The sequence below is a fragment of the Periplaneta americana genome, chromosome 1 (genome assembly GCF_040183065.1).
Source record: "Periplaneta americana isolate PAMFEO1 chromosome 1, P.americana_PAMFEO1_priV1, whole genome shotgun sequence".
NCBI classification, from domain to species: Eukaryota; Metazoa; Arthropoda; class Insecta; order Blattodea; family Blattidae; genus Periplaneta; species Periplaneta americana.
In genome coordinates, this window is record NC_091117.1 from 207,048,964 (window position 1) to 207,073,822 (window position 24,859).

At 33.6% G+C, this 24,859-nt stretch overlaps 1 protein-coding gene and 1 non-coding gene across 8 annotated transcripts in view; one reads left to right on the forward strand and one right to left on the reverse strand.

The window, feature by feature from the left end:
• The window catches only part of LOC138706671 (modifier of mdg4-like), a 243,974-nt gene that overhangs the window by 50,476 nt on the left and 168,639 nt on the right, over positions 1 to 24,859 (reverse strand). Inside the window, exon 6 of one of the 7 annotated variants that reach the window (XM_069836273.1) lies at positions 1,651 to 4,605. The exons of 4 other annotated variants lie outside the window; for them this stretch is intronic. In XM_069836273.1, the coding sequence (XP_069692374.1) occupies positions 4,364 to 4,605 (242 nt within the window). In that variant the 3' untranslated portion in view covers positions 1,651 to 4,363. Of the gene's footprint in view, positions 1 to 1,650; positions 4,606 to 16,272; positions 17,022 to 21,571; positions 24,045 to 24,859 lie in introns of those variants that run through there. 2 more of the 7 variants (XM_069836243.1, XM_069836233.1) reach the window with 2 other exon arrangements.
• On the forward strand, positions 14,824 to 14,897 carry TRNAR-UCU (transfer RNA arginine (anticodon UCU)). The gene has a single exon. It is a non-coding gene; the product is annotated as a tRNA-Arg (tRNA).

A 24,859-nucleotide genomic window follows, 5' to 3' on the forward strand; every position in this document is an offset into this window, starting at 1 on the left:
GATTTGAAATAATGAAAATTTATGCGAGATTCACTTCGAAATGTTATATAAAACAAATGGAATCAACTATTCATACATAAATTACAAGCCTGATAGTAAGAAAATACCGGTACGAGTAAAAGCACTAATGTTCACCTACGAAATAAAATAATAAAAGCATTCTCCTTATTTTCTCTCAAAGTTACGACTAAGATGTTACATTGACTTTCTTACTGAAATATTAATTTCACACTGTGTTCTTTGTACACCAAAATTAGCATGCACATAATACTAAAACAATTAAAAAAAATTATGTGAACTGTTTAATCACTACATAACTTACCTTTGTTAATTTATCAGATATAGGTCCAGAAGTGTGCATTCGAAGTAAGCTGAGTCTCTTCTGCTTATCCAGATGACAAAAACGTGGAAAAAAAAGCTTCACTGGAACTTTAAGCAAATACTGAGTAAACACGCAGGCAGAATGTATCGATTTTGCTTGCAAGTTACGCTGAGAAAAATAGTTCCTCTTCTCTGATAGTTCTGGTACTCTTCTCCATAAACAAAATACGTCTTTTTCTGGCTGTACTTTTTATTGTAGCCAACAGCGTAGCTCAGTTGACGGAACAACTTTCCTTCTGATCTGGAGCTGCGCTTGAGCATGGATTCGATTCCTGCTTGGGCTGATTACCTGGTTGGGTTTTTTTCCGAGATTTTCCCCAACATAAGACGAATGTCAGGTAAGCTGTGGCGAATCCTCGGCCTCATCTCGCCAAATACCATCTAGCAATATCAATATCGACGCTAAATAAAATGTCTTAAGAAGGATTATAATGAAGTGGAATATAAGAGGATATTTTACACTGTACAGACTTGGCCTAACGTTTTCAAATTTGAGACATACTTCTTTGTCAATTTATTATACAATGTTTTATTAACTTCTTTTTTTACAGAGAAAAAGTTTCTGCCATGTCTTTGTTTTGACAACTTCACACCTTAATTTTATGTCTAAAAATGTGAAAATATAGAGTACTGCAGCCTACGCCTAATGGAAAAAGCAAAGTACTTATTTCTAGAAGAGAAAAGTTTAAAACTGAAATACAGATACCGAAATGTCATCATTATCAACACTGTTATGAATCATTATTGTAACAACTTATGTAGCCGGATCCAAGGAAATCCAAGAATTTGGGAGCACATCAGTAGTTGACTATGCGGAAGATTTAAAATCCTTGGTGGGAATCTTTTCTCTATTTAAAACATAAATGTAAATATATTATTTAATGTACCGAAGTACATATGATATTTCCATGCAGATATTCTGCGCCATCATACGATGAAAGAGTAATGGAACGGAGAAAAATTCTCTCTGGTGCAGGATTTGAACCCGGGTTTTCAGCTCTACGTGCTGATGCTTTATCCACTAAGCCACACCGGATTCCCACCCCAGCGTCGGACAGAATCGTCTCAGATTAAGTTCCAACGAGTGCACCTCAGCACATGTATGGACTTCAGTCCTACGTTCATAGACATCTATGACGTAGTGCAGAGGGCGGCCACTAGAGGGAACCCAAGAGTTGGAACTTAATCTGAGACGATTCTGTCCGACACCGGGGTGGGTATTCGGTGTGGCTTAGTGGATAAAGCATCAGCACGTAGAGCTGAAAACCCGGATTCAAATCCTGGCACCGGAGAGAATTTTTCTCTGTTCCATTACTCTTTCATCATAGATGTAAATGTTTCAGCACAGTAGTCTATGCTCAATTTTTTGTTACTACTTTATAAGTAACAAAAACAAAACGGGGAAAGTAGGTATTCTTAAAAATTACTTTTCAACAAGACATCATTTAGTTTTAAACATAAATTAATTCCAACAATATTCATTTGTATATTTCCGAGATGAATTATTTGGTTAAATAATAAACAAGAGAAAAATCCTTCTAACTTGTAGAAAGACAGGTAGTAAACATACAGTTATTTTCAATATCAGAGATATTGTATTGTACTGAAAAATTGCATTTCTAAGAAATTTTAAAAATAAATTTTTGCTGTGTTGTACTGTTTGTATGACAACGTAAGAAATTGAAATGGCAAGTACAATGATAAAATCATATACCAACCTTTCGCCTCCCACAATCTTTGATGTTCTTTCGTCATCATCAGTGCTGGACACCTCTTTAATGAGGAAGTGATAATATGAGAGAAATTCAGCAGACAAAGAATTCTTATAACAAATATATGATAACCACTGTTTAACACTGATTGCAAAAGATCAAAATTAGTCGTATCATCTAATACATATTAAAATGGAGCTTTCAGTTCAGTGTTCAAACATTTTTAAAAATTAATATATTAATGAAAGCACTGAGTAAGTGTAAAATGTTACATTATGTGTGAGAATGAATAAATATTTTCTGCTCATATTTCAACAAATAAATTCTATCATTATTTTATTATTACTTCAGCATTAACTATAGACACAACATCAATAATTATAATTATGTTACATGTTAAATTTTAGGCTCAAGAATGACAGCTTAAAGGGAGAGGATGGTATTTTTTTTAACTTTTTTTCCTACTTGGTGTAAAATATTAATTTTTTGTATGTAGAGAGTTCATAGCTTTAGCAACTCAACCAAATATAAATATTTTGAAAAAAAAAATTGGGGGCCCAGATTTGAAAAAAAAAAATATACTCAATGCAGGATTTTACTAAAACCAATATATCTTAACCATTTTTAAAGATAGATTCAAACAGTTTCTTGCAATGTACTTGCAAACGCATGCTCTACAAACTGCCTGTGACAGAATTCTGATATTAGTCCCTATGTTTGTAAAGTAAACAATTAAAATTTAATAACACATTTTTGATTTCCTTTTTCGTAAACAAACTGACATATTTTGAAAATGAAATCAATTAACAAAATTCTGTTACAAAGGAAAGTTTCCTAATAGTCTAAAGAATGTGTGTTCAAAACTTTCATGCACGTACCTTTAATAGTTCAGTAATTATATCAATTTTTGTCTGGCAATGTAGCAAAAAAATGAAGTTACCGGAAACAACGATAAAGGGGGCGTGTGATTTAAGAATCCATAGTGCAGGAAGTTTAAAAATGGCGTCTCAACATCCGATAAGGGCACAAATACCCACAAAATGTTATGCAATGCATTCCACACAAATCAAAGAGTATTTTAAAGACTTTTTTTTTAATTTAATTTACCGGAAACAACAATAAAAGAGGACGTGTGATTTAAAAATCCATAGTGCAGGAAGTTTAAAATTGGCATCTCAACATCTGCTAAGGACATAGGGGAGACTGTTGTACCTTTAGCATAGTGTACCTTTGAACATTTTTGTTGTTTATATTTTGCTGCTACCTAGAGGACTCAAACTGAAATAGATTGTAGAGAAAGCCGCTAAGTAGCTCTGGTCGTAGTTTCAGTTTGCTTTACTGCAAAGTATGAGTTCCATGGACGAAAGAAGTTTTTTTAGTGCCAAAAGTAAACATTTCGTTCATTGATATATGTTTTCTAACACAAAACCAGATTGTATTTGTTAATATCTTTCAAGTATAGTGTGTTCCCTGTCATCTGATCAGTAATAACATATTTTAATTTCCACGATTTATTCGAATCTCTAGTTTTGGGAGCCATATTTGTTTAAACGTGCACCCTCTTGTACCTTTGAACACAAAACATCTTGTACCATGGAATATGTTCCAAAGTACACGATACTATCGATTTTTGTTTTTATTTTATTTTAACATCATGTCACGAAGTAAGTCTGGAATTAAAGAGGCCTTCAATTGATCCAGATGCCTTGAAGAAAGCTGCTGAAGCAGTTATTGCTTCTCCAAGAAATAAAATCTAAATCAGAGAAGCCTGCTCTGGTTTATGATGGCAAATGCATTTTAAATATGATTGTCAGTTTTTACAGCTTATATTCCCACCTATATTTCACGTGTTCCAACTTGAAAGAGGGTATGTTCCAAGGTACATGAACCTGTTGTACCTTTGAACACATTACATATCCCTTCATTTTATTTTTTCCATCCTTAATAGATCTGTAAAACACGAAAATACATATAGGAAGCCGTAAAGGAATCTTAAATAATTATATCAAGCATTTTTTCATTTAAAAATTTCATTTCCCAAAATTAAAAAAAAATAAAATGTGAAAAGTGTTTAAAGGTACAACAGTCTCCCCTAGTTACCCACAAAATGTTATGCAATGCATTCCACATATATCACAGAATATTCTAAAGAAAAAAAAATTTGAAAATTTACTAATTTTTCATCAGAAAATATCGTCCTCTCCCCTCAAGTACCATATCGACTCTATTAGATGGTTCACTTTCTATGTCAAGCATCATGATGAACACTGCTACGACTGGAAAGAAGCTAGTTTAGCAACTTGGTTAAATCGATTCCAGTCAGGTGGGTGGGAATGTGGCTTGCGTTTGGTGATACGATGTGGAGGAACAGTTGAATGCCAAATTCGAGCACTACAGGTAGCTCTGTGACAACATCGCCACACAACACGATGAGCTGCCACATCATGCTGCGTGTATATGTAGCCGTCTAGAAGCAGCTTGCGTCGACCCCGCGCAGTCTCTGCATACATCACTGCACCAAACGAAACACAGACGTTAGGTCCTTTTTATAATGTCCACAATTTTAATGTCCATTTTATTATGTCCATTACATTAAAGTCCATTACACTATGTCCATAAATATATGTCCAATGAAGTATATGTCCACTTTATTTTAGTCCAATTGTTCAAATTTTATGTCCAATTTTTACGTCCACTACACGAGTGTACAATACATTATGTCCATCTACAAATTGACTTCAATTCATTACTCAGTCTCTTCTGCCTGTTCATCTTCATACAGTTCAGATGATAACTGATAGCTTTGGGGTAAGTTCTGATGTGTCCTTCTTCGTTGTAGTGGTTGTAATTCCGAACAATCTCTTCTACTCGACTTAAATTTTGTAGGTACTTTCTTTTAATGGGGTGTTGCACAATAAATGCCCGCCAAGCAATAATTTGATTATTATAATTTCATTATTCCTTTGGTTTTTCTTGATAAATTCCATGAATTTCCAGACCGACGCGTGATGTGTGATGATGTGTTTCTGAAAGCGGTTGTGCCAACCCTCGACTACGTTAGTTGTTCGATGTTGTCCTGCCAGAACCTGATAAGTATTCCATATTTCAGGTGCGAATCTAGGTGGCACTGCTCTTCTTGTTCTTCGAGCATTTAAGTTATTTCCATGTACAATGCTAAATCCATTATGTCAGGCTCAATATTATCTATAAGGGTATCAAAAACAGCCTGAACATCTTCCAGTGGTACAAAAGGAATTTACATGAAAGTGGACTTAAATAACAGTGGACATAAATAAAAGTGGACATAAATGAAAGTGGACTTAAATAAAAGTAGACATAACAGTCATGGACCCAAAAAAATGGACGCACATAAAATGTGGACATAAATGAAAGTGAACAAAAATATTAGAGGACATAAGTCATATGGACATGGTTTCAATGGACTTAACGTCTTGGAAGCCACCAAACATGACAAAGAGATCAGGTGAGATGAGGTTCTTGACTACAATACAAGTAAGGCAGGGTGCACACAGAATCAGACGCGGCGTGGCGCAACGCAACATTTTGTCTGATGATACTTGTCTCTCATTGATTTCTTAGGCCGGGTGCACACAGAATCAGATGTGGTGTGGCATGACGCGGCATTTTGTCTGATGATACTTGCCTACCATTGATTTCTTATGATGTGGTGCACACAGAATCAGACTGGCATGACAGTCACGAGCAGACACGAGAAGTCAATATTGAATGACTGCTTGAAGTTGGTCGTGAGCAGACTGTCTGATAGCTGCAGTGTACTGCGCATGTGTTAGTAGCCACATCCCACGATTGCACGCTTCCACTATCTACACAAACTATTGTTGTGTAGTGTACATTATTCATAATGGAGCTCGATGCGGATAAATTAGTTGTTTTAGTACAGGAAAGATACATTCTGTACAATCATGACAATAATGTGGTTTCTAAAGATGTGTGAGAAATTGCAAATGAGATGAAAGCACCAGGTGAATAATAATTCATATACATCTTGATTACACAACTTTTAACACTGTATCACTTCGGAATATGTATGATAAGAACTTTCTTGTGTTAAATTTTAACATACCTTGTTAACATGTTTCGACCTATTTTGGGTCATCTTCAGACCTGGTCGTTGTTGGTCTTGGCACCTCTTGTTTCCTGTGAGGATGCGTTCATAGTGTAGAGTCAAAGAGTGTATGTGTTTTGAAATTGAGTTGTGTGTTGAGAATATCGTTGGGGTGTGTTTTCGTGTGTCTGTATATTTCATATTGTTCTGGTGTATTTAGTTTCTGGCTTTTTGGTTGGATGTGCAGTATTTCCATGTCTGTGTTGATGTCTCTGTAGGTGTGGTTGGCATTTGTGATGTGTTCTGCATATGTGGAGGTGTTTTGTAATTTTGTTATGGCTGTGATCTGTTCTTTGTAACGTGTTTGAAATGATCTGCCTGTCTGTCCTATGTAGAAGTTGTTGCAGGTGTTACATTTGAGTTTGTATACGCCTGTGTGGTTGTATTTGTTTGTTAAATTAAATTACAACATCGCATACAGAACAAATAATACTCTACAAAAACATCTCAACACACAAACAACACAAACAAACAAATACAACCACACAGGCGTATACAAACTCAAATGTAACATCTGCAACAACTTTTACATAGAACAGACAGGCAGATCATTTCAAACACATTACAAAGAACACATCACAGCCATAACAAAATTACAAAACACCTCCACATATATTGCACATCCAACCAAAAAACCAGAAACTCAACACACTGGAACAATATGAAATATACAGACACACGAAAACACACCCCAAAGATATTCTCAACACACAACTCAATTTCAAAACATTTACACTCTTTGACTCTACACTATGAACGCACCCTCACAGGAAACAAGAGGCACCTAGATCAACAACGACCAGTTCTGAAGATGACCCAAAATAAGTCGAAACATGTTAACAAGGTACGTTGAAATTTAACACAAGAAAGTTCTTATCATACATATTCCGAAATAATTCATAATAATAATTTATAGTATACAGCACAGAAGTAGCTCTACTATCACTCATTATTGATTTAATACATTCTTCATTATTGTGACTCGTGAAGTAGTCATAAACATACAAAATGACGTTTGTGCACTACATTAGTAGTATTTAATTTTAAGACGTTTTCATTTGTATAGATTTTTAGGTGTATTAGGTGTCCTTAGAAAGTAATAACCAAATACAATAGAATTTCTAATATAGACACTCCTCTTTCATTGACGCCATTTTCTAGCCTACGCCAGTTTTCCAAACCATCAAATCAGTTGTCACGAGCAGACTGTGTTAAACTGTAGCAAGATATTGAGAGGCACTTTAAAGCAAAACGTTATGTCATGCCATGTCTGATTCTGTTTGCACACAGCCTAAGCAATTCATCTAAGCAGTGTGCGATTTGTTATTTTCTCGGAGAAGAGAGATTGCTCTTTCAACTTCATTGTCAAGTGAGATGTACTGCCTGATAATAGATATACATATCAGCCAGAACCTCAATCAAGGTTTTTGTATTTAAGAATGTGTACTATTTTGTTATTGGTAGCTATCTATTTTTTAAAATGTGTATTAGTTTTAAAATTAATTCTAGTTTTAAATTTCTTTTTGACATGTCCAATACCATTTTGCATGATTCTTAGGATCAAACAAAATACAAACACACACTTGTTTATGTATACACAAATTCGAATTGCGGTTAATGTTCCCTTGTCCATTAAAGGCATATGCTGGGATAGTGCACCCCTGTACAAGTAACAACTAAGATTCTTCAATGTCTTCATGCTAAGATTATAATATTAGAAATTTGCAGTTTTATCTAAATATAAAATTATCTCTCACATCAATAACTCCAACACATTCCAATCTTCAACAGAGGAAATTCTCTTCAAAATATGTAACTGGTTTTCAGACAATAAATTGGTATTAAATTGTGACAAAACTAACATAATTCAATTTAAATCCTGTGCAAATTCAACCTCGCAAATTTCTAGCGCAATAATTAACAATAGATCCCTATCAGAAACAACAACAACAAAATTTCTTGGCTTAAAAATCGATAATGTGTTAAATTGGGAAAATCATATTAAAGAAATTACCCACAAACTAAATTCAGTTTGTTTTGCTATTAGATTTATGCAAAAGATAGTAAATATCAATACCTTAAAAACAATATACTTTGCATACTTCCACTCGATAATGAGTTTTGGAATAATATTCTGGGGAAATTCCACAGACAGTAACACTATATTTCTATTACAAAAAAGAATAATTAGAATAATGGTAGGTGCCAAATTTAGGAAATCGTGTAGGACTATTTAAAAAAAACTACAAATAATGCCCATGGTTTATCAGCATATCTTTTCATTAATAATCTTCCTCGTATGTAATCGTGAAAACTTTGTAACTAATTCAACAGTTCATAGCATAAATACACATCAAAAAAATGACTTTCATACTCCATCGGCAAGTCTATCGTGCTATCAAAAAGGAGTGCATTATATGGCAGTAAAAATTTTTAATAGCCTCCCTATCGATATAAAAAATGAAACTCAAAACATAAGATTATTTAGGGCCAAATTAAGAAGTACCTAATTTCTCATGCCTTCTATTTTGTAGGTGAATTCATGACATTCAATAACACTTCATGAAATTGATACTAAAACTTTGTATTGTACTAGTAGACTATATTGTAAATCTCGTCTGTATATATTTCATCTAGACTGTGACTATAAATTAAGACTTTATAATAATATTAAGTTTTTTGACTTGTTCCATATTCTAGCTGTAAAGCAATGTATGAATACCATGGAATATTAATAAATACAATACAATACAATCAGGAATCAAAATAACCTGTTTTTATTTTTATTTATTTCATTTTTTGGGTGTATTTTGACATGAATAAACTGGTAAGGCTACAAAGCACTTAGAATCGCCTCCTTCCTCCCTCTTAGGATAAAGACATGCTGAAGATGTTGTTATTGCTATTGCTATCGCTATGGATGTGGATGTCGGTAGTGATATTGATGTGTCACCACGTGTCACAGACATGCTGAGTGAGTAGCCATCACTATCACATTTATAGTGAAGGTGTACTGTCTTGATGCTTGCCTGACTCAGTAGAACTCTAGCTTTCTTTTCGAGTGGACAAATAATGTGGGATTACAGCAGCAACAATAGTGATGAAATGTCGGCAGCTGCCAAGTTAGACTTTTTATCTACAGCACCTTGAATTACAGATGATACTGGTACAGTATACAGCCCTGTAAATTTACAGTGACAAAAATTTGGTGAATTTCATTACCTTAATAACAGAAAGCGAAAGACTATCCTGAAAGTTTCCATGCTAGGGTCTTGGCCGAAATTTTTGGGAGGTGTGGTTGTCAAAACATTTTGCATTTTAATTATTAGGGCTAGGATTTTGATGACCTATAAATCACGAAAAAAGTCTTAAAAACAATGCATTTATGACCTAAAAATCTTTAAAAAATGCCCTAAAATTGTTCTTACATAATTGGCTTAGTAGGAAAAGAGGTTTTCTACTACTTAATATTTAGAGTAGTAATTAAATTAAATTCTAGTACCAACATTTAAGTTTATTTAATTTTACATAACTTTTTCTAAGTGGTACACTTTCATTAATTATTTTACCTGATGTAGTTTCCATGTAGTCTACCACAAGGCCACTCTTATCCGGAATTAGCAGGTATAGAGGAGTCTATATTGAAGGGAAGGTTGGAGTGTACTACGTTAAAATGGTAATATTTGTGTAGAAAAACTATTAAAATATTATACAAAATAATGGGTATTAGCCACCAGCATAGCTTGGTCGGTTAAGGCGCTTGCCTGCCGATCTGGAGTTGTGCTCGGTCGCGGGTTCGATTCCCACTTGGGCTGATTATCTGTTGGGTTTTTTCCGAGGTTTTTCCCAACCATAAGGCAAATGTCAGGTAATCTATGGCGAATCCTCGACCTCATCTCGCCAAATATATCGCGATCACCAATTTCATCGATGCTAAATAACCTCGTACTTGATGCAGCGTCGTGAAATAACCAAGTAAAAAAATAATGGGTATTAATGGACAAAATATGTAGACAAAATATCAAAGGAAATAAACATTATATTATATTAATAATGGTGATTTATGGCCAAAATTAAATGAAAATGCCTAAAAAACGTCCAAATAAAACAAAAGATGGTCTTATGAGTTGAAACAGGCAAAAAATGCAAAAAAATGCCCTAACAAATGTCTTAAAACACTAAAGCAGCTATGTTTCTGGCTTACTAGAAGAAAGATGCAATTTCATCAAAATCCTAGCCCTACTAGTTATTAAAAATATGCATTTTGTTGGTTAAATTATCATTACAATATGTTTGTACTCCACAGAGAAAATTGTGCTCAAACTTACAATATAGACAAGAGTAATCAGGGCAGTAAGTCTAACCACATTTTTCCCCGCAAGATGCTAGATTAGTGCATGCAACATATAAAAATATTGAACTCACTCAAATTAAATGTTGCGTCAAATAAGCTGCCACCTCATCAGTATGTGTTTTTCACTCAAACACATGGACATCATAAAATCATAATACAGTATATAAATATTTATAATATTTATTACTTAATTGTTCTACAAATAAGGTTACCAGATTTTACGTTTTTCTCATTTTCATACTTTTTTTTACATTAAAATATGTCCTCTGTAATTTGAGGGTTATCTAAGTTTTTCCCCTAGGAATATTAGTACAGTACATTATGCAACGAACCTATAATGGTAGTAATTAAGATGCGAGTATGTTTGTTTATGAAACGAGCGCAAGCGAGTTTCATAATTTTCATACAAGTGTCTTAATTACCATTATAGGCAAGTTTCATACGACTTTTTATGCTCGACCATATTTCTAACTTGAAATTATTCATAAGGTTTTATAATGGTACAATGGTGATTCATGTTATGGTTATGTAAGTGAGGAGCGGAACTGACCTAAATTGTGAGATGTGCGCAGACACAAAAGTATTGATTTTTTCCGAGGCACGAATGTCATTGACCTTGATATAATCTAGAGAATAACATGAACATTAGTCTTGATATAACCTGGAAATTGATTTAGAATTGAAAAACGAGATGACAAATTGAATTTATTTGAATATTATTTACAATTAACGCTAATTATTATAGTAACAGAACATAACCTTCTGCGACAGTATTGGATTTCCAGCCTCCGTGACGTTTCACTAATTGTCTTTCGATTGCATATCCGAGAATAATCGATACTTGCAGATTTATAATGGTACGATGGTGATTTCTCATTGGCTGAACAACTGAATTATAATGAATAGGTGTACTTTAATGAGATGCATTAAAGGGCTACTACCAGGTGTATAATTACTACATTTCGGCATGGTCGAGCATAAAATTATTTTCAACATGGAGTCTAATAAGCCTGCATGCAGAATTAAGTTGCTGTAGGTTTCTGTTATTTACAAATTATTTTTTTTAACTTTGATGAATCGTTTCATAGCATCGTTCCTGGAATGAATAGACTCATAAATAATGCACGAACCAAATTTGTTTAATGGAGTAGGATGAAAATTTCGAACAAACTTTTGCACTGCTGGTATCATAACAAATTGTCTATTCTTCATGCAATAAAAAAATAATACAGTTAATTATTTTAAGATTGTCAAAAATAACAATAAAATATAACAGCCTACTAATTTCTCCGTAACTCGAATAAAAATTATATACTCTATTACATTGTGTGACGGTCTTGGTGTATTTTAAAAATAACTGAAGCAGAAGGGGCAGTTATTAGAACTATTTAATACCACAAAATACATTCAAGAGTGTGACAACTGTATAAACAAGATTTTACAAATATAATAATAGTTGTATCTATACATACATTTTATTTCTTAATTAGGACATTTTTTACACTATTTTACATATGTAAATCTTCTTTACCATATGAAGAGCAAGTGAATTAAAATATTGTACATTACAATTACAAAAAGTAATTATAAATGATTAATGACAAATGAAATGGATTTTTTATGTAGATCAGCCAGAATATTGTAAGTATAAAAAAGAAGGAAAAAATAAATAAAATTTATTGTTCAACAAAATATGAACATTAAAAACATAACTATTGATTGAATTAAAACAAAGCTATAATTAAGTAATATGAACATGCACACAAAAATGTAAAACAATTTGCCAAGAAATGCGTTGGTATAGTGTCCAAATGGTAGAATGGGAAAGCAAAAAAAATTGTAGAGAATACATAGGTATGTACAGATACGGAATTAAAAGTTGGAGCGAGTTTTGAAGGGAGTCCAGCTGTATGTAGGCAACAATTTCACATGATGTCCACAAGTAGCATATATACAGGAGCTCTTGTTTACTGCACATGCGCAGTGTGTTGTAAGCAAAACACCTACAATAAGAGAGCTCCAAATTTTATTTTCGTATCTGTACATAATTACAAACACTTCATATGAGTATATATCTATAGATAATGAACGCATTGCAAATTAATTCATGTAAAGATCGAGTATAGAAAAGATGAAGAAAAATAGCAATAACATTTACTAAATAGATTTTGATTCATTTCCTGTGTGAAATGGCTTTTAATAATAATTTTGATAGTTTTACGCACACATGTGCTCGTGCAAACGCATAGAGAGAGAGGGAGAGATGGGGGGAGGAGAGAGGGAGAGAGAGAGAGAGAGAACTCGATAATAATTACATTTGAATCGCGAGAGATATTGTGCAGTTTTCAACAAAACTTCATGATAAAAGGAAAATACTACTGTACGTAACAAAGTAAATTAATAATAATAATAATAATAATAATAATAATAATAATAATAATAATAATAATAATACTGTACTACACTCAGAAGTACACAAACGATATGTGTCATTATATAAATCTCAATCTATAAATTAAATTATAAAATTAAAACAAAAAATTGTGAAATGTAGTAGGCAGTACATAAATTCTCACCAATATTTAAACAAGAAAAGGTAAGTGAAAATAAAGAATCAGTGCCAGTCTCAAAACAATACAGAGGATAAGATTTCTTCTTCTTTTTCGTTGTCCTCCTCTTTTTCATATATCAGCCAGTTTATATAGACAATATATCTATTATTTATAGGATCTGTTCGATCTTCTCCTTCCTACAGAAACATGATCCCCTTGTAGTTTTCTTAATTCTTCTTAAATTCATGCTCGAGATATTAGTTATTTCATTCATCTCTGTATCTCAATAACCATTCCATTGGTTGAATTCCTAACTGCTCTTGTGAATTCTGGTTTTCTATGTAACCAATTCTTCTTTGCTTTGTTATTTTTCCCAGTGTACTCACCTCAGCTGTTTTGAAGCACTCTTACTGTTCTAAAACTGTCAGTGTCAGTTCTCGTGTCCACTGTATAAGTAAGTATAGTTGTACCATTGTCTAGTATATCCTAATTTTTTATTCCATTCTAAGATAATTTATTCTGCTGTGCCAATTGTATCATCAGAAATCCTGACAAGCTTGAATTTTTAAATACTTTGTGTATCACTTTAATATGCAGTTATTCAGTACAGTACTTTTTATTTCTACACTTAAATGTTCAAATATCATAAGCTGTTTTATTTACTTTTACTTCGTATTTACATTTTGAAATTAGGCCTATCATATTAAAATATTGGCAGCTAAGTATAAATTGGTTTAATATAATCTTTGAACATTACCTGTCTATGATTAACATCATCAAAGTAAAAGATTATGTTAATCAGAGCAAAAGTAAAATATTATATTTACCTAAACACAGTCAGACCATTAGCCAAAAACATATAAAATATCGGCTTTCTCGGAGATTTCTGTACATAAAGAGGTATAAGGACATCGACAATGAAATGGTTCTGTTTTAAAGTGTAATTCAATGTCTTCCATGGCTCATGACGAGTGGATGGTCAGATATTACAGAACATTTGAAACATAAATTAGCTCTTCAATCTGCTTTGACTTCCGAAAAACTTACAAATCTTTTTGTAACCATTAAAGCTGACAGCGACTGTTATGAATTAGCAACAAACAACAACAGTAAGTGAAGGTACTTAGGTATGTTTTCTTTCCACACAAGCAAAATCATAGTTTCAGTTCAATCACTTGTACATCGGAAATTGTTTGAGAACTATCCATCGATAAGAAGTTAGGTTCTTTCCTCAGAAAACAAGGGATATTACTGTAAATGTCTTTGCACTATACGCCATGCAGGAAGTTCTTCGCGAATTAAAAAAAGCGCGATTTGTGTCGTTAATAACTGACAATTCGAACCATAATAATACGAAAATAGTTTCTGTGTTTGTATGTTATTTTGTGCCACATACAGGTAGGCCTATAATGGTGAAAATGCTGCACTTAAGTAATGTGTAAGAAAAACTTGGGGTATTTTCACATTATGTAATTTTGAAAGTTCTCAACAAATATAAATTAACAAATAAAATCGTAGCCCTTTCTGCCGATAACACGAATACAAATTTTGGCGGAGTTAATCGAGGAAGCAACAATAATGTTTTCAGCAAAGTAAAGTTGTATTTAAATAGAAACTTTTGATAATGTCTGGGTTGTGTTGCTTATATCCTACACAACAGCATTCAGAATGCGAGTCGGCCTGGTTGGCACAGTCGGTAGTGTGCTGGCCTTCTGTGCCCGAGGTTGCAGGTTCGATCCCAGCTCAGGTCAATGGCATTTAACCGTGCTTAAATGCGACAGGCTCATATCAGTAGATTTACTGGCATGTAAAAGAATTCCTGCAGGACAAAATTCTGGCACACCGGCGACGCTGACATAACCTTGGCACTTGCAAGCATCGTTAAATAAAACTTTTTTCTTCAGAGTGCGAGTGACTTGTTACCAGTTGACATAGAAGCAATTGTCTGCAAGATTTCTTCGTATTTTTATAAGTATACAGTTCATGTGGAGACTCTTAAAAGAATTCTGTGAATTTGCAGATATTCAGTATGGAACCAATCAATTCTTGGCCATTCAAAAACAAGATGGCTGTCGCCTTTCCTAGCTGTTGATGAAGTTATTTCCATTTTTCCTGGTTTGAAGTCCTATTTTCCCTCTCTAAGTCATGCTCTCAAATCTTAAGAAAAGAAAATTTTTTGAAAGCCGACTTCAGTTTTTGAAATCTCAATTAAAAATGCATACAGTATTTAGAACTGCTGGTGTACAAAAGTTGAACAGCAAGAAAAGAAAAAAAAATTAGTACTAGATTCTTAAAAGAATTCTTTATGAATCTTACAAATATCGAAAAGTTAAATCAGAAGTACATATTATGTATCACCATCTATGCTGTTCACAGTTCTAACGAACAAAGGCTGGATGCAAATTGAATGAATACACAATGTCAAGGAAACCAGTAAAAATTTAAAGATTGAAATTGTTTTATTTTTCATTTTAAAACTATCTCTTAAGATATTATTAGGAGGAAGTTACAACTGAAATATGCTTGGATTTTACCAGCACTAGTGTAAGTTACGTATACAATGAGACTAAACTGTACAAATTTAGTTCTTCTTTAATAGAATTAAGAACAACTAATGGCATAAAAACCACGAAAGATAGTTTTACTTTCTATAGCTCATAATTAGAAAAGACCAGATGGGAAGATAACACAAAAGGTGAGCAAATCTAGGCTTTCAGGTAAGGCTCCCTGTAAAGCAGATTTGAATAATTTCAAGGGAAAAATTGTTCCGGGGCCGGGTATCGATCCCAGGACCTCTGGTTGAACGTACCAGCGCTCTGCCAACTGAGCTACCCGGGAACTCCACCCGACACCGTCTCAACTTTTCCCTTTATATCCACACAACTCGCGTGGGCTGACAAAACGCCAGAGACCCACATCGAGTGCACACAATCTCTGTGTGTCTTGGAATTGTGGTTTTCTGTTAACGTACACAGTGACGTATATATTATGCAAATCTAATCTTCCAGGTATGTTCAACCAGAGGTCCCGGGATCGATACCCGGCCCCGGAACAATTTTTCCCTTGAAATTATTCAAATCTGCTTTACGGGGAGCTTTACCTGAAAGATTAGATTTGCATAATATATACGTCACCGTGTACGTTAACAGAAAACCACAATTCCAAGTCACACAGAGATTGTGTGCACTCAATGTGGGTCTCTGGTGTTTCGTCAGCCCACGCGAGTTGTCTGGATATAGAGGGAAAAGTTGAGACGGTGTCGGGTGGAGTTCCCGGGTAGCTCAGTTGGCAGAGCGCTGGTACGTTCAACCAGAGGTCCTGGGATCGATACCCGGCCCCAGAACAATTTTTTCCTTGAAATTATTCACAAAAGGTGAGGTTGATAAGATCAAGATGTTAGGAATTCTAAATTAGGTGGTTGTTACTCGAAATTAAAATAATTGGCCAAACTTGTAGGTAGGCCTATGGCAAGAACTCTAAATGAGTTGTATAATTTATAATGCTGATGATGACAATGATTATAAATTACAAAATTGAGTGTACCAAAATAAATGCTATACACATTTATTTATCACATTTTCAGTGAAGCATTAGTTCTCCTGCTAATTATAGCTGTTCTGTCTTTAGTAGTTTAGATTGCCGCCAGCGCGACTGTGCAACACACTGATGGAAACGATCCCAGTCAGGGGGATGGGTATGAGGTCTTCCTTTAATGATATCATGTGGAGGTATCAACCGCTGACTGACTCGAGCGCTGCACGTCGTCCTTTCACAACAACGCCACACAACATGACGCCGTCTTTCTTGATGCTTTGTGTACATGTAACCATCTAATAGGAGCTTCCGTTGTCCACGTTCTGTCACTGCATACATGGCTGTAGACGAAACATTGGAACAATGTTAACATCTCTTCCATATTCATGAAGTTTTTGAATACAGATACTATACATATGGTAGTGTGACTGTATGCTTAGATTAAAGAAGAAAGAAACATTGGCAATAATAAAGAATAGTTATATTTTATAAATGTATTGAAACATTAAAGAAATAATGACCTATATCATCAACACAATTAATTATATTTTTACATACCGATCTTGGTTTATAATAGCAACTGAACATACAAAATGTTAATAACAGAACTTCTTTCACTATAAACTGTTAAGGGGAGAGGATGGTATTTTTTTAAACTTTTTTCCTATTTGGTGTAAATTATTAATTTGTTGTATGTAGACAGCTCATAGCTGTGGCAACTCAACCAAATAAAAATAATTAAAAAAAAAAAATTATTTGGGGGCCCGAATTTGAAAAAAATATACCCAATGCAGGACTGTACTAAAACCGATATATCTAAACCGTTTTTAAAGATAGATTCAAACAGTTTTTGCAATGTATTTGCAAAAGTATGTTCTACAAACTGTCTGTAACAGAATTTTGTAAAATAAACAATTAAAATTTAGTAACAATATTCTGATTTCCTTTCTTGCAAACAAACGGACGTATTTTTTAAATGAAATCAATTAACAAAATTCTGTTATAGAGAAAAGTTTCCTAATAGTCTAAAGAATGTGTGTTCTAAATTTCATGCATGTATCTTTAATAGTTCAGAAATTATATTCATTTTGTCTGGCAATGTAGCAAAAACAAAAATGAAGTTACTGGGAACCGATAAAAGCGGGCGTGTGATTTAAAAATCCATAGCGCAGGAAGTTTAAAAATGACGTCTCAACATCCGATAAGAGCACAAATACCCACAAAATGTTATGCAATGCATTCCACACATATCAAAGGGTATTTTAAAGAAAAAACAATTTTTTTTAAATTTAATTTACCGGAAACAACAATAAAATCCATAATACAGGAAGTTTAAAAATGGTGATCCACACATATCACAGAGTATTTCAAAGAATATATATATATTTTTTAAATTTAGTTATTTTTCATCAAAAATACCATCCTCTCCACTTAAAAAGAAAAACATATCAGAATAAAACTTTCAAGTGACTGTCATTCTACTATACATAATAAATTATCACTTATGATAAATACGGAATACTTTATTCAATTTGTACAATCAAAGTAAGACAGAAAGAAGTTGTGGCTAAATATGCCACAGGAGTTCCTAATACAGTACATACATTTTTATCTATCCAGACTTGTAGAAGTCGAGTGGAAGTAACAGAGGAAGGTGCAGCTGTCCACATGTGGCCCCCACTGAGTACTCGGTTATGAGTAAAGAACGCGAGATAAACAGTAGAATGGACAGTTTTTACAATTTGAAATTGTGAAGTGCTAAAAAAAATATGATAGTGTCGAAAGGTAAAATGTATGCACTGTATAATATAATAGCTTTAAGACAGAATATACAAATAATTTTGCATTTAATGTCTCTATATATTTACATTCATTCTATGTATGCAATTCTATCATTTCATATTCCCATTTAAACATCCATACTTATACATATTCTGAAGTAAGGTAGGTGTCCCTGATATGACCATGCTAAGGTTTGAGAATTTTTCTAGCCGCCATTGAAAAAAAAATGTAAACCACTTTTTTCTTACTCGTTCTCAGTGTAATGGACTTTCTTAAAACAATTTCCTTTCTCCATAAAAATAGCTTTAATTGTCCAAAAAGTCCCAAATTCCAAAAGTCTACCTAGTGGCCATATCAGGAACATGTGCACATGATATGGCCACCCTTGTTCCATGTTCTACAAATCGTGATTGTTTTCAGTTTGATAACGCAGTTGTGCTAAAATTAAATAATTTTGGTGTAAAATGAATAAACATGACACTTAATAATCTTTTTTATAATTCAAAAGTGTAGTCAAAACAGGTTTTTCTATCAAAAATTAAGTTGTTTTTCTTAAAATACTGTACAATATTTTTGCGTAATCCCAGCTATGAGGCATGTAAATTTGTCAGGTGAAAAAATAAAAGTGAAATGAACTTGATATGGCCATGGTGCATTTGATATGGCCATATCAGGAGCAGGTAAGCTTTCAAGAAAATCGTTTGATTATGAACAACTCGTAAAAGATACGCCATCAACGACACCAATCAACAGAACATTAAAAACTGAATGGAGTACTATGGTTTTCATGAAACAAGTCTTTGAAAAACATGTATAAAACAAAGGAGACTTACCAGAGAAAAATAAGAAGAGGTCACATGAAAACAGCAAAACAGGCAACTGACGCCATATTGCTCAACCTGACTGGATGGAAAACGATCAAGTGACATACAGGGTGTCCTTCCACTGGATGCTGTTGCAATTTAGCGGATTTTTTGGTTAACTAACTCACAATAGGGGGTGGCCATATCAGAAACATGGCCATAACAGGAGCACCCACCTTAAATAAATTTTGTTTTAGTAGAAAGTCGTTTTGTTTGAAATTTACTATATTTAGAAATATGAATCATAACACTTAAGAGATCAAATACCCTATGATTTTACAACATCAGCTGTTCAATCCAGAGGTTACATAATTATTTTAAAGTACAACTGCAAACATCCTCCAATTTAAGATTCACTCACCTTCCCAAACCTTATTCTTTGTTATTATTTGTCCGAATGTGTAACAGATTTAAAGCATGGTTATAAAAAAAATGACAAATTCAACAAAAACGCTCTGTTAATTCCTAAAAATGATTATTTATCTATTTTCACATCACTTACAAAACTGTGAAAAAGATAACTTTCCAAGCTGAGTAAGTATCACTAACAGTAAGTAATGAGTTTTACTGTGTATGTAAGTTGTATTATCTACAAAGTTATATGAGCTCACTACGCCTAATGAAATTGATGATACTGATATGCCAGTATAACATAATTTACAGCTATATTGATAAAATCAGAAGATAATTTTGGAAATTTAACATCTCACACTTAATTTACTGATGATGATTTGAATACAATGTCGGTTCTACTCATTATTCAGTATATAACTGAGGACATTTTATTTCCCCTATAATCAAGTGGTTAATAGTACATTATGCAACGAGCCTATAATGACAGTAATTAAGAAGCGAGTATGGATGTTTATGAAACTCGCTTGCGCTCGTTTCATAATTTTCATACGAGCTTCTTAATTACCATTATAGACGAGTTTCATATGACTTTTTATGCTCGACCATATTTCTAACTTGAAATTATTCACTTTATTTGTATCTAACTGACCTTGTGCAATACCTCGTAAATTGTGAGATGTGCGCAGACGCGAAAGTATTGATTTTTTCCGAGGAACAGATGTCCACATTGACCTTGATAGCCTATAAGAACCTACAGAGTAAACTAAATATTAACTTTGATATAACATTGAAATTAAATTAGACATTGAAAAACGAGATGACAAATTGAATTTATTTGAATATTATTTACAATCAACGCTAATTATTATAGTAACAGAACATAACCTTCTGTGACAGTATTGGTTTTCCAGCCTCTGTGACTTTTCGCTAATTCTCTTTCGATTGCATATCCGAGAATAATCGATACTTGCGGTTTTATAACGGTACAAAGCTGACTTGTCATTGGCTGAGGTTTTATAACGGTACAAAGCTGACTTTTCATTGGCTGAACACCTGTACTTTAATGAGTAGGTGTACTTTAATGACATGCATTAAAGGACTGCTACCAGGTGTATAATTACTACATTTCGGCATGGTCGAGCATAAAAATAATTACATAATTTTATGAACAAGTTTCTGATATCAATTATAAAGTTTTTTATTTTCGATATAATGCAAGAAGGCGGAATTACAAAGAGATACATATTTCTGCATCACAATGGAAAAGACTACGCTCAAACCTATGACGATTTTCAATTATAGGGACAAAAATATTAGCGAGAAAAATATAGACTCATTGTTTCATTCAGGAAGTAGTGGCAGTAGTAGTGGTAATGGTGGCAGAGGCAGTGGTGGTGATGGTTGGTAGTAGTAGTAGTAGTAGTAGTAGTAGCAGTGGTAGTAGCAGCAGCACAGCAGCAGTAGTAGTAGTTACAATAGCAACAGCAGCAGCAGTAGTACTAGTAGTATTTTATTTAATGACATTTAACTGAAGAGATCACTGATTACTGAGCACTGAAATTCAACATAAACTGTAAATCTGCGATATGAGATGCACATTTTTTCCTGACAGAGGAAACCATTCTAAGAAATTTATCACCCTTAAAATTCATAGCCCTCAGCTGAGTTTGAATAGTCAAACCTTGGATACAATGGCTAGTATGGTAACTACTAAATCTACAAGGAGCACTGCAATGAACTCACATGGATATTGTGGAATTGGACAATAAATAGAAAGCTCCCCTAGGAATATCTTAATTTGTTTATTATTATTATTATTATTATTATTATTATTATTATTATTATTATTATTATTATTATTATTAAGTTTTTCACTTATCAGTATACCAATCTTTTGCATTAGATGCCTCCTTTGAACGTTACTGACACAGCGGGAAAACCATGGAGAGCGTTACACTTTGTGATGAGGGTACTAAGAAAAGGCTCTGATAAATCCAAAGAGATTCCTTATGTCACTAGTTCGTCCAGTAATGGAATATGGTGCTGCAGGTTGGGATCCTTAGAGATTAGAACATATTAAGACACTGGAAAAGATTAAAAAATGGGCTCTCAGCGTTGTCGTAATAATTCGACATTAAAATGGGACACACTCAAGGACAGGAGAACGCGAATTCGATTATGTGCAATGTTCAAAACATACAGAGGTGAGCCTGCCTGGAGAGAAATCAAAAATAGGTTGCAGCTGCCAAATTACTCTTTAAGGAACGACCAGTTTTCTTTTCTCAATCGTACTATCATGGACTGGAATGCTCTACCTGCAGACTTACTAAAGGCTTTACCAACAACCAAAAATGTATTTAAAAATAGGCTTAAGGACTTTACTAATAGACCATAGTATATTATGCACACTATTTAAAGGGTGTAATTTATGTTTTGTTATTTGAAATGTTGAAGAAGTGTGTTCCTGTCAGTGAAATTTTATAGTTTATAGTGGCAGTGCAAAGTATTTGAACAGTGAAATGTTTTTGAAGTGTTAGTGAAATCAGGATAGTATCAGTGAAATGTGTCGTAGTTCCAGTGCAGTGAGTGAGTTGATGGCGAAATGAGTGTAGTGCTGAAAGGCACTTGTGCATGAATGAACATATCATACTCGTGGGTTTTAGTTCGAACTTGGGGTTAAGATACAAATTAAACTTACTTTAAATGTTATTTTAAGTGATCGTGCTTCATTTAATTTAGGATGCTCCTTGTTAATATTATTATACTACTGTTATTATTAGCATTAATTATTAGGGGCCTATTATTAGTATTATTAATTGTCATTATTGAGTGTAATTAGTTACTACTGCCACCGAGTATTTGCTCATTTGCAGAGTGAATAAATACATACACATAAAAATGTACCGTTAGTTAGTGGGGTTTAAAAAGGGCGCGTCAGATACTATGGCGATTTGCGCCCTTATCTAAAATCATTCACTAAACACGAACACAATACAATAACCAGAATGCTTAAAATAACTAAAAAGCGTTGTCACGGTTAAAACGAGGCAAACAAATGCAGTTTCAACAAGGTGAAGCATAAAAACCATAAAAGTGAGAAGTTCTCAGACCCTAATGTCCCGACGCTGTTATTTCCGGCGTGACTCAGTCTCTTTGCTTACGTCTTAGAAAGTGAAGGCTCTATAAAGTCTAGGTAGGTAGTATCGTTCGCCATTTTTGTTCATATGTTGCCGAGCTATCATACGAGGAATCTATTTGCCACACCGTTAAACATTATCATGTCGTAGCTCCTATGATAATAAATCAAACGCAATGTAATTCAGCAAATAATTGTGCGGCAAATAACGTCTTCGTGTGCTTTCTGCAAACGCCAACGAAAGAACTAATATGGCGGGCGATTATATTAAGTATTTATCGAGCCTTAAGAAATGAATCAGCGAATCACAAGACGCACACATTTAAATGTAACCGACCTGCAATGCGATTGGCTGCCGGAAATTAGAGCGACGGGACAGTAAGTAGTATTTAAAAAAAAAAACAATAAAACAAATGCCAACAGAAATAAATTGTCTAGAGCATTTATAAAATGCACGGATGTAAAAGGTCCGAATGTCAAATTTGTTAAAATCATATACTAAAAAATGTAACCTCCACAAATGTACTGTTACAGCAGTAACACCCATTATTCTTTCTGATGGCGGGATATAATATATGTTTAAGTTATTAGGATTTAACTATTTAATAAATAGAGCTGTCATGTTTTTTTTTTTGGCCTAACAGCTCTGTGAAAACATTTCTGAGGCACTATAAAAATGACAACCGGATAAGTTTGGGACAGCTAGAAGCAAACTTGATGTATAGGACAGACAGATCTGTTAGTTACATTATGAATACCGAAGATATATATTTCTGAGAATAGTTAGTATAGCCTATATATTCTTTTGCAGCAACACAATACTTTCTCTATATTTGTAATAACAAGAAACTGAAAATTAGGAAACCATACTTTCTGATTTTTTCTCAAACATTGAATAAATAATTATCAGTGAGTAGGTCATAAGCTTGTGTCATGTTTCCGTCACTTTGATGTCACCACATCACTTCTGTCTGCTAGTTGTGAACAGGCAGCACGAACTGCAGTTGCTACAGCAGTTTTATGCCAACGTTGCCAATCAGGAGGGTGGGTATGTTGCTTCTTCTGTAGAACTTTCTCTGAAGGTGGTTTCTGTTGCCAAATTTTAGCATCACAAGTGGTTCTTTCACAGCAGCGCCATACGACATGGTTACGTCCTTCACGTTGTTGTGTATACATGTAGCCATCAAGCAGTAGTTTACGGCGGCCACGTTCTGTTATCGCATATGTTACTGCGCACCAAAATGTCAATATTATTAATTACAAAATTCTTGTCAACTGTCAAAAAATAAACTAAAATTACTGTATAGAGGTTTTGGGTGCTTATGCCATGTGATGAAGAAAATAGTTTCCAAGATTTTAGTTTGTTTACTTATTCAATTTGTAGAGATAGGTAGAGAAATGACTAAAATATGTTTCATATATTGCCCTGTGCATCGAAATGGCATAAATACCTAAAATTACAACACATTAACTACTATGAAGGCTATGGTAAGGTTTTAAATTAGATGCACTGTAGCTAGAAGTAACTCAAATTTTGCAAGTCATTTTTTATCATTACTCACAGTGGGAACAGGCTACTTGTTCTTTTCAGCGCATGAAATATCCACGTGAACTGTGCCAGTTTTAAGTGCAAATTTTAACTTAAGGAGAGAGGATGGTATTTTTTTTAACTTTTTTCCTATTTGGTTTAAAATATTAATTTTTGGTATGTAGAGAGCTCATACTTGTAGAAACTCAATCAAAAATAAATATTTCGAAAAAAAATTATTTGGGGGCCCAGATTTGAAAAAAAAAAATATATCCAATGCAGGATTTTACTAAAATCGATATATCTAAACCATTTTTAAAGGTAGATTCATTAAGTTTTTTGCAATGTACTTGCAAAAGAATGCTCTACAAACTGTCTGTAACAGAATGTTGATATTGGTCCCTACGTTTGTAAAATAAACAATTGAAATTTAATAACACTTTTCTGAATTCCTTTCTTGCAAACAAACGGACGTAGTTTTAAAATGAAATCAATTAACAAAATTCTGTTACAGAG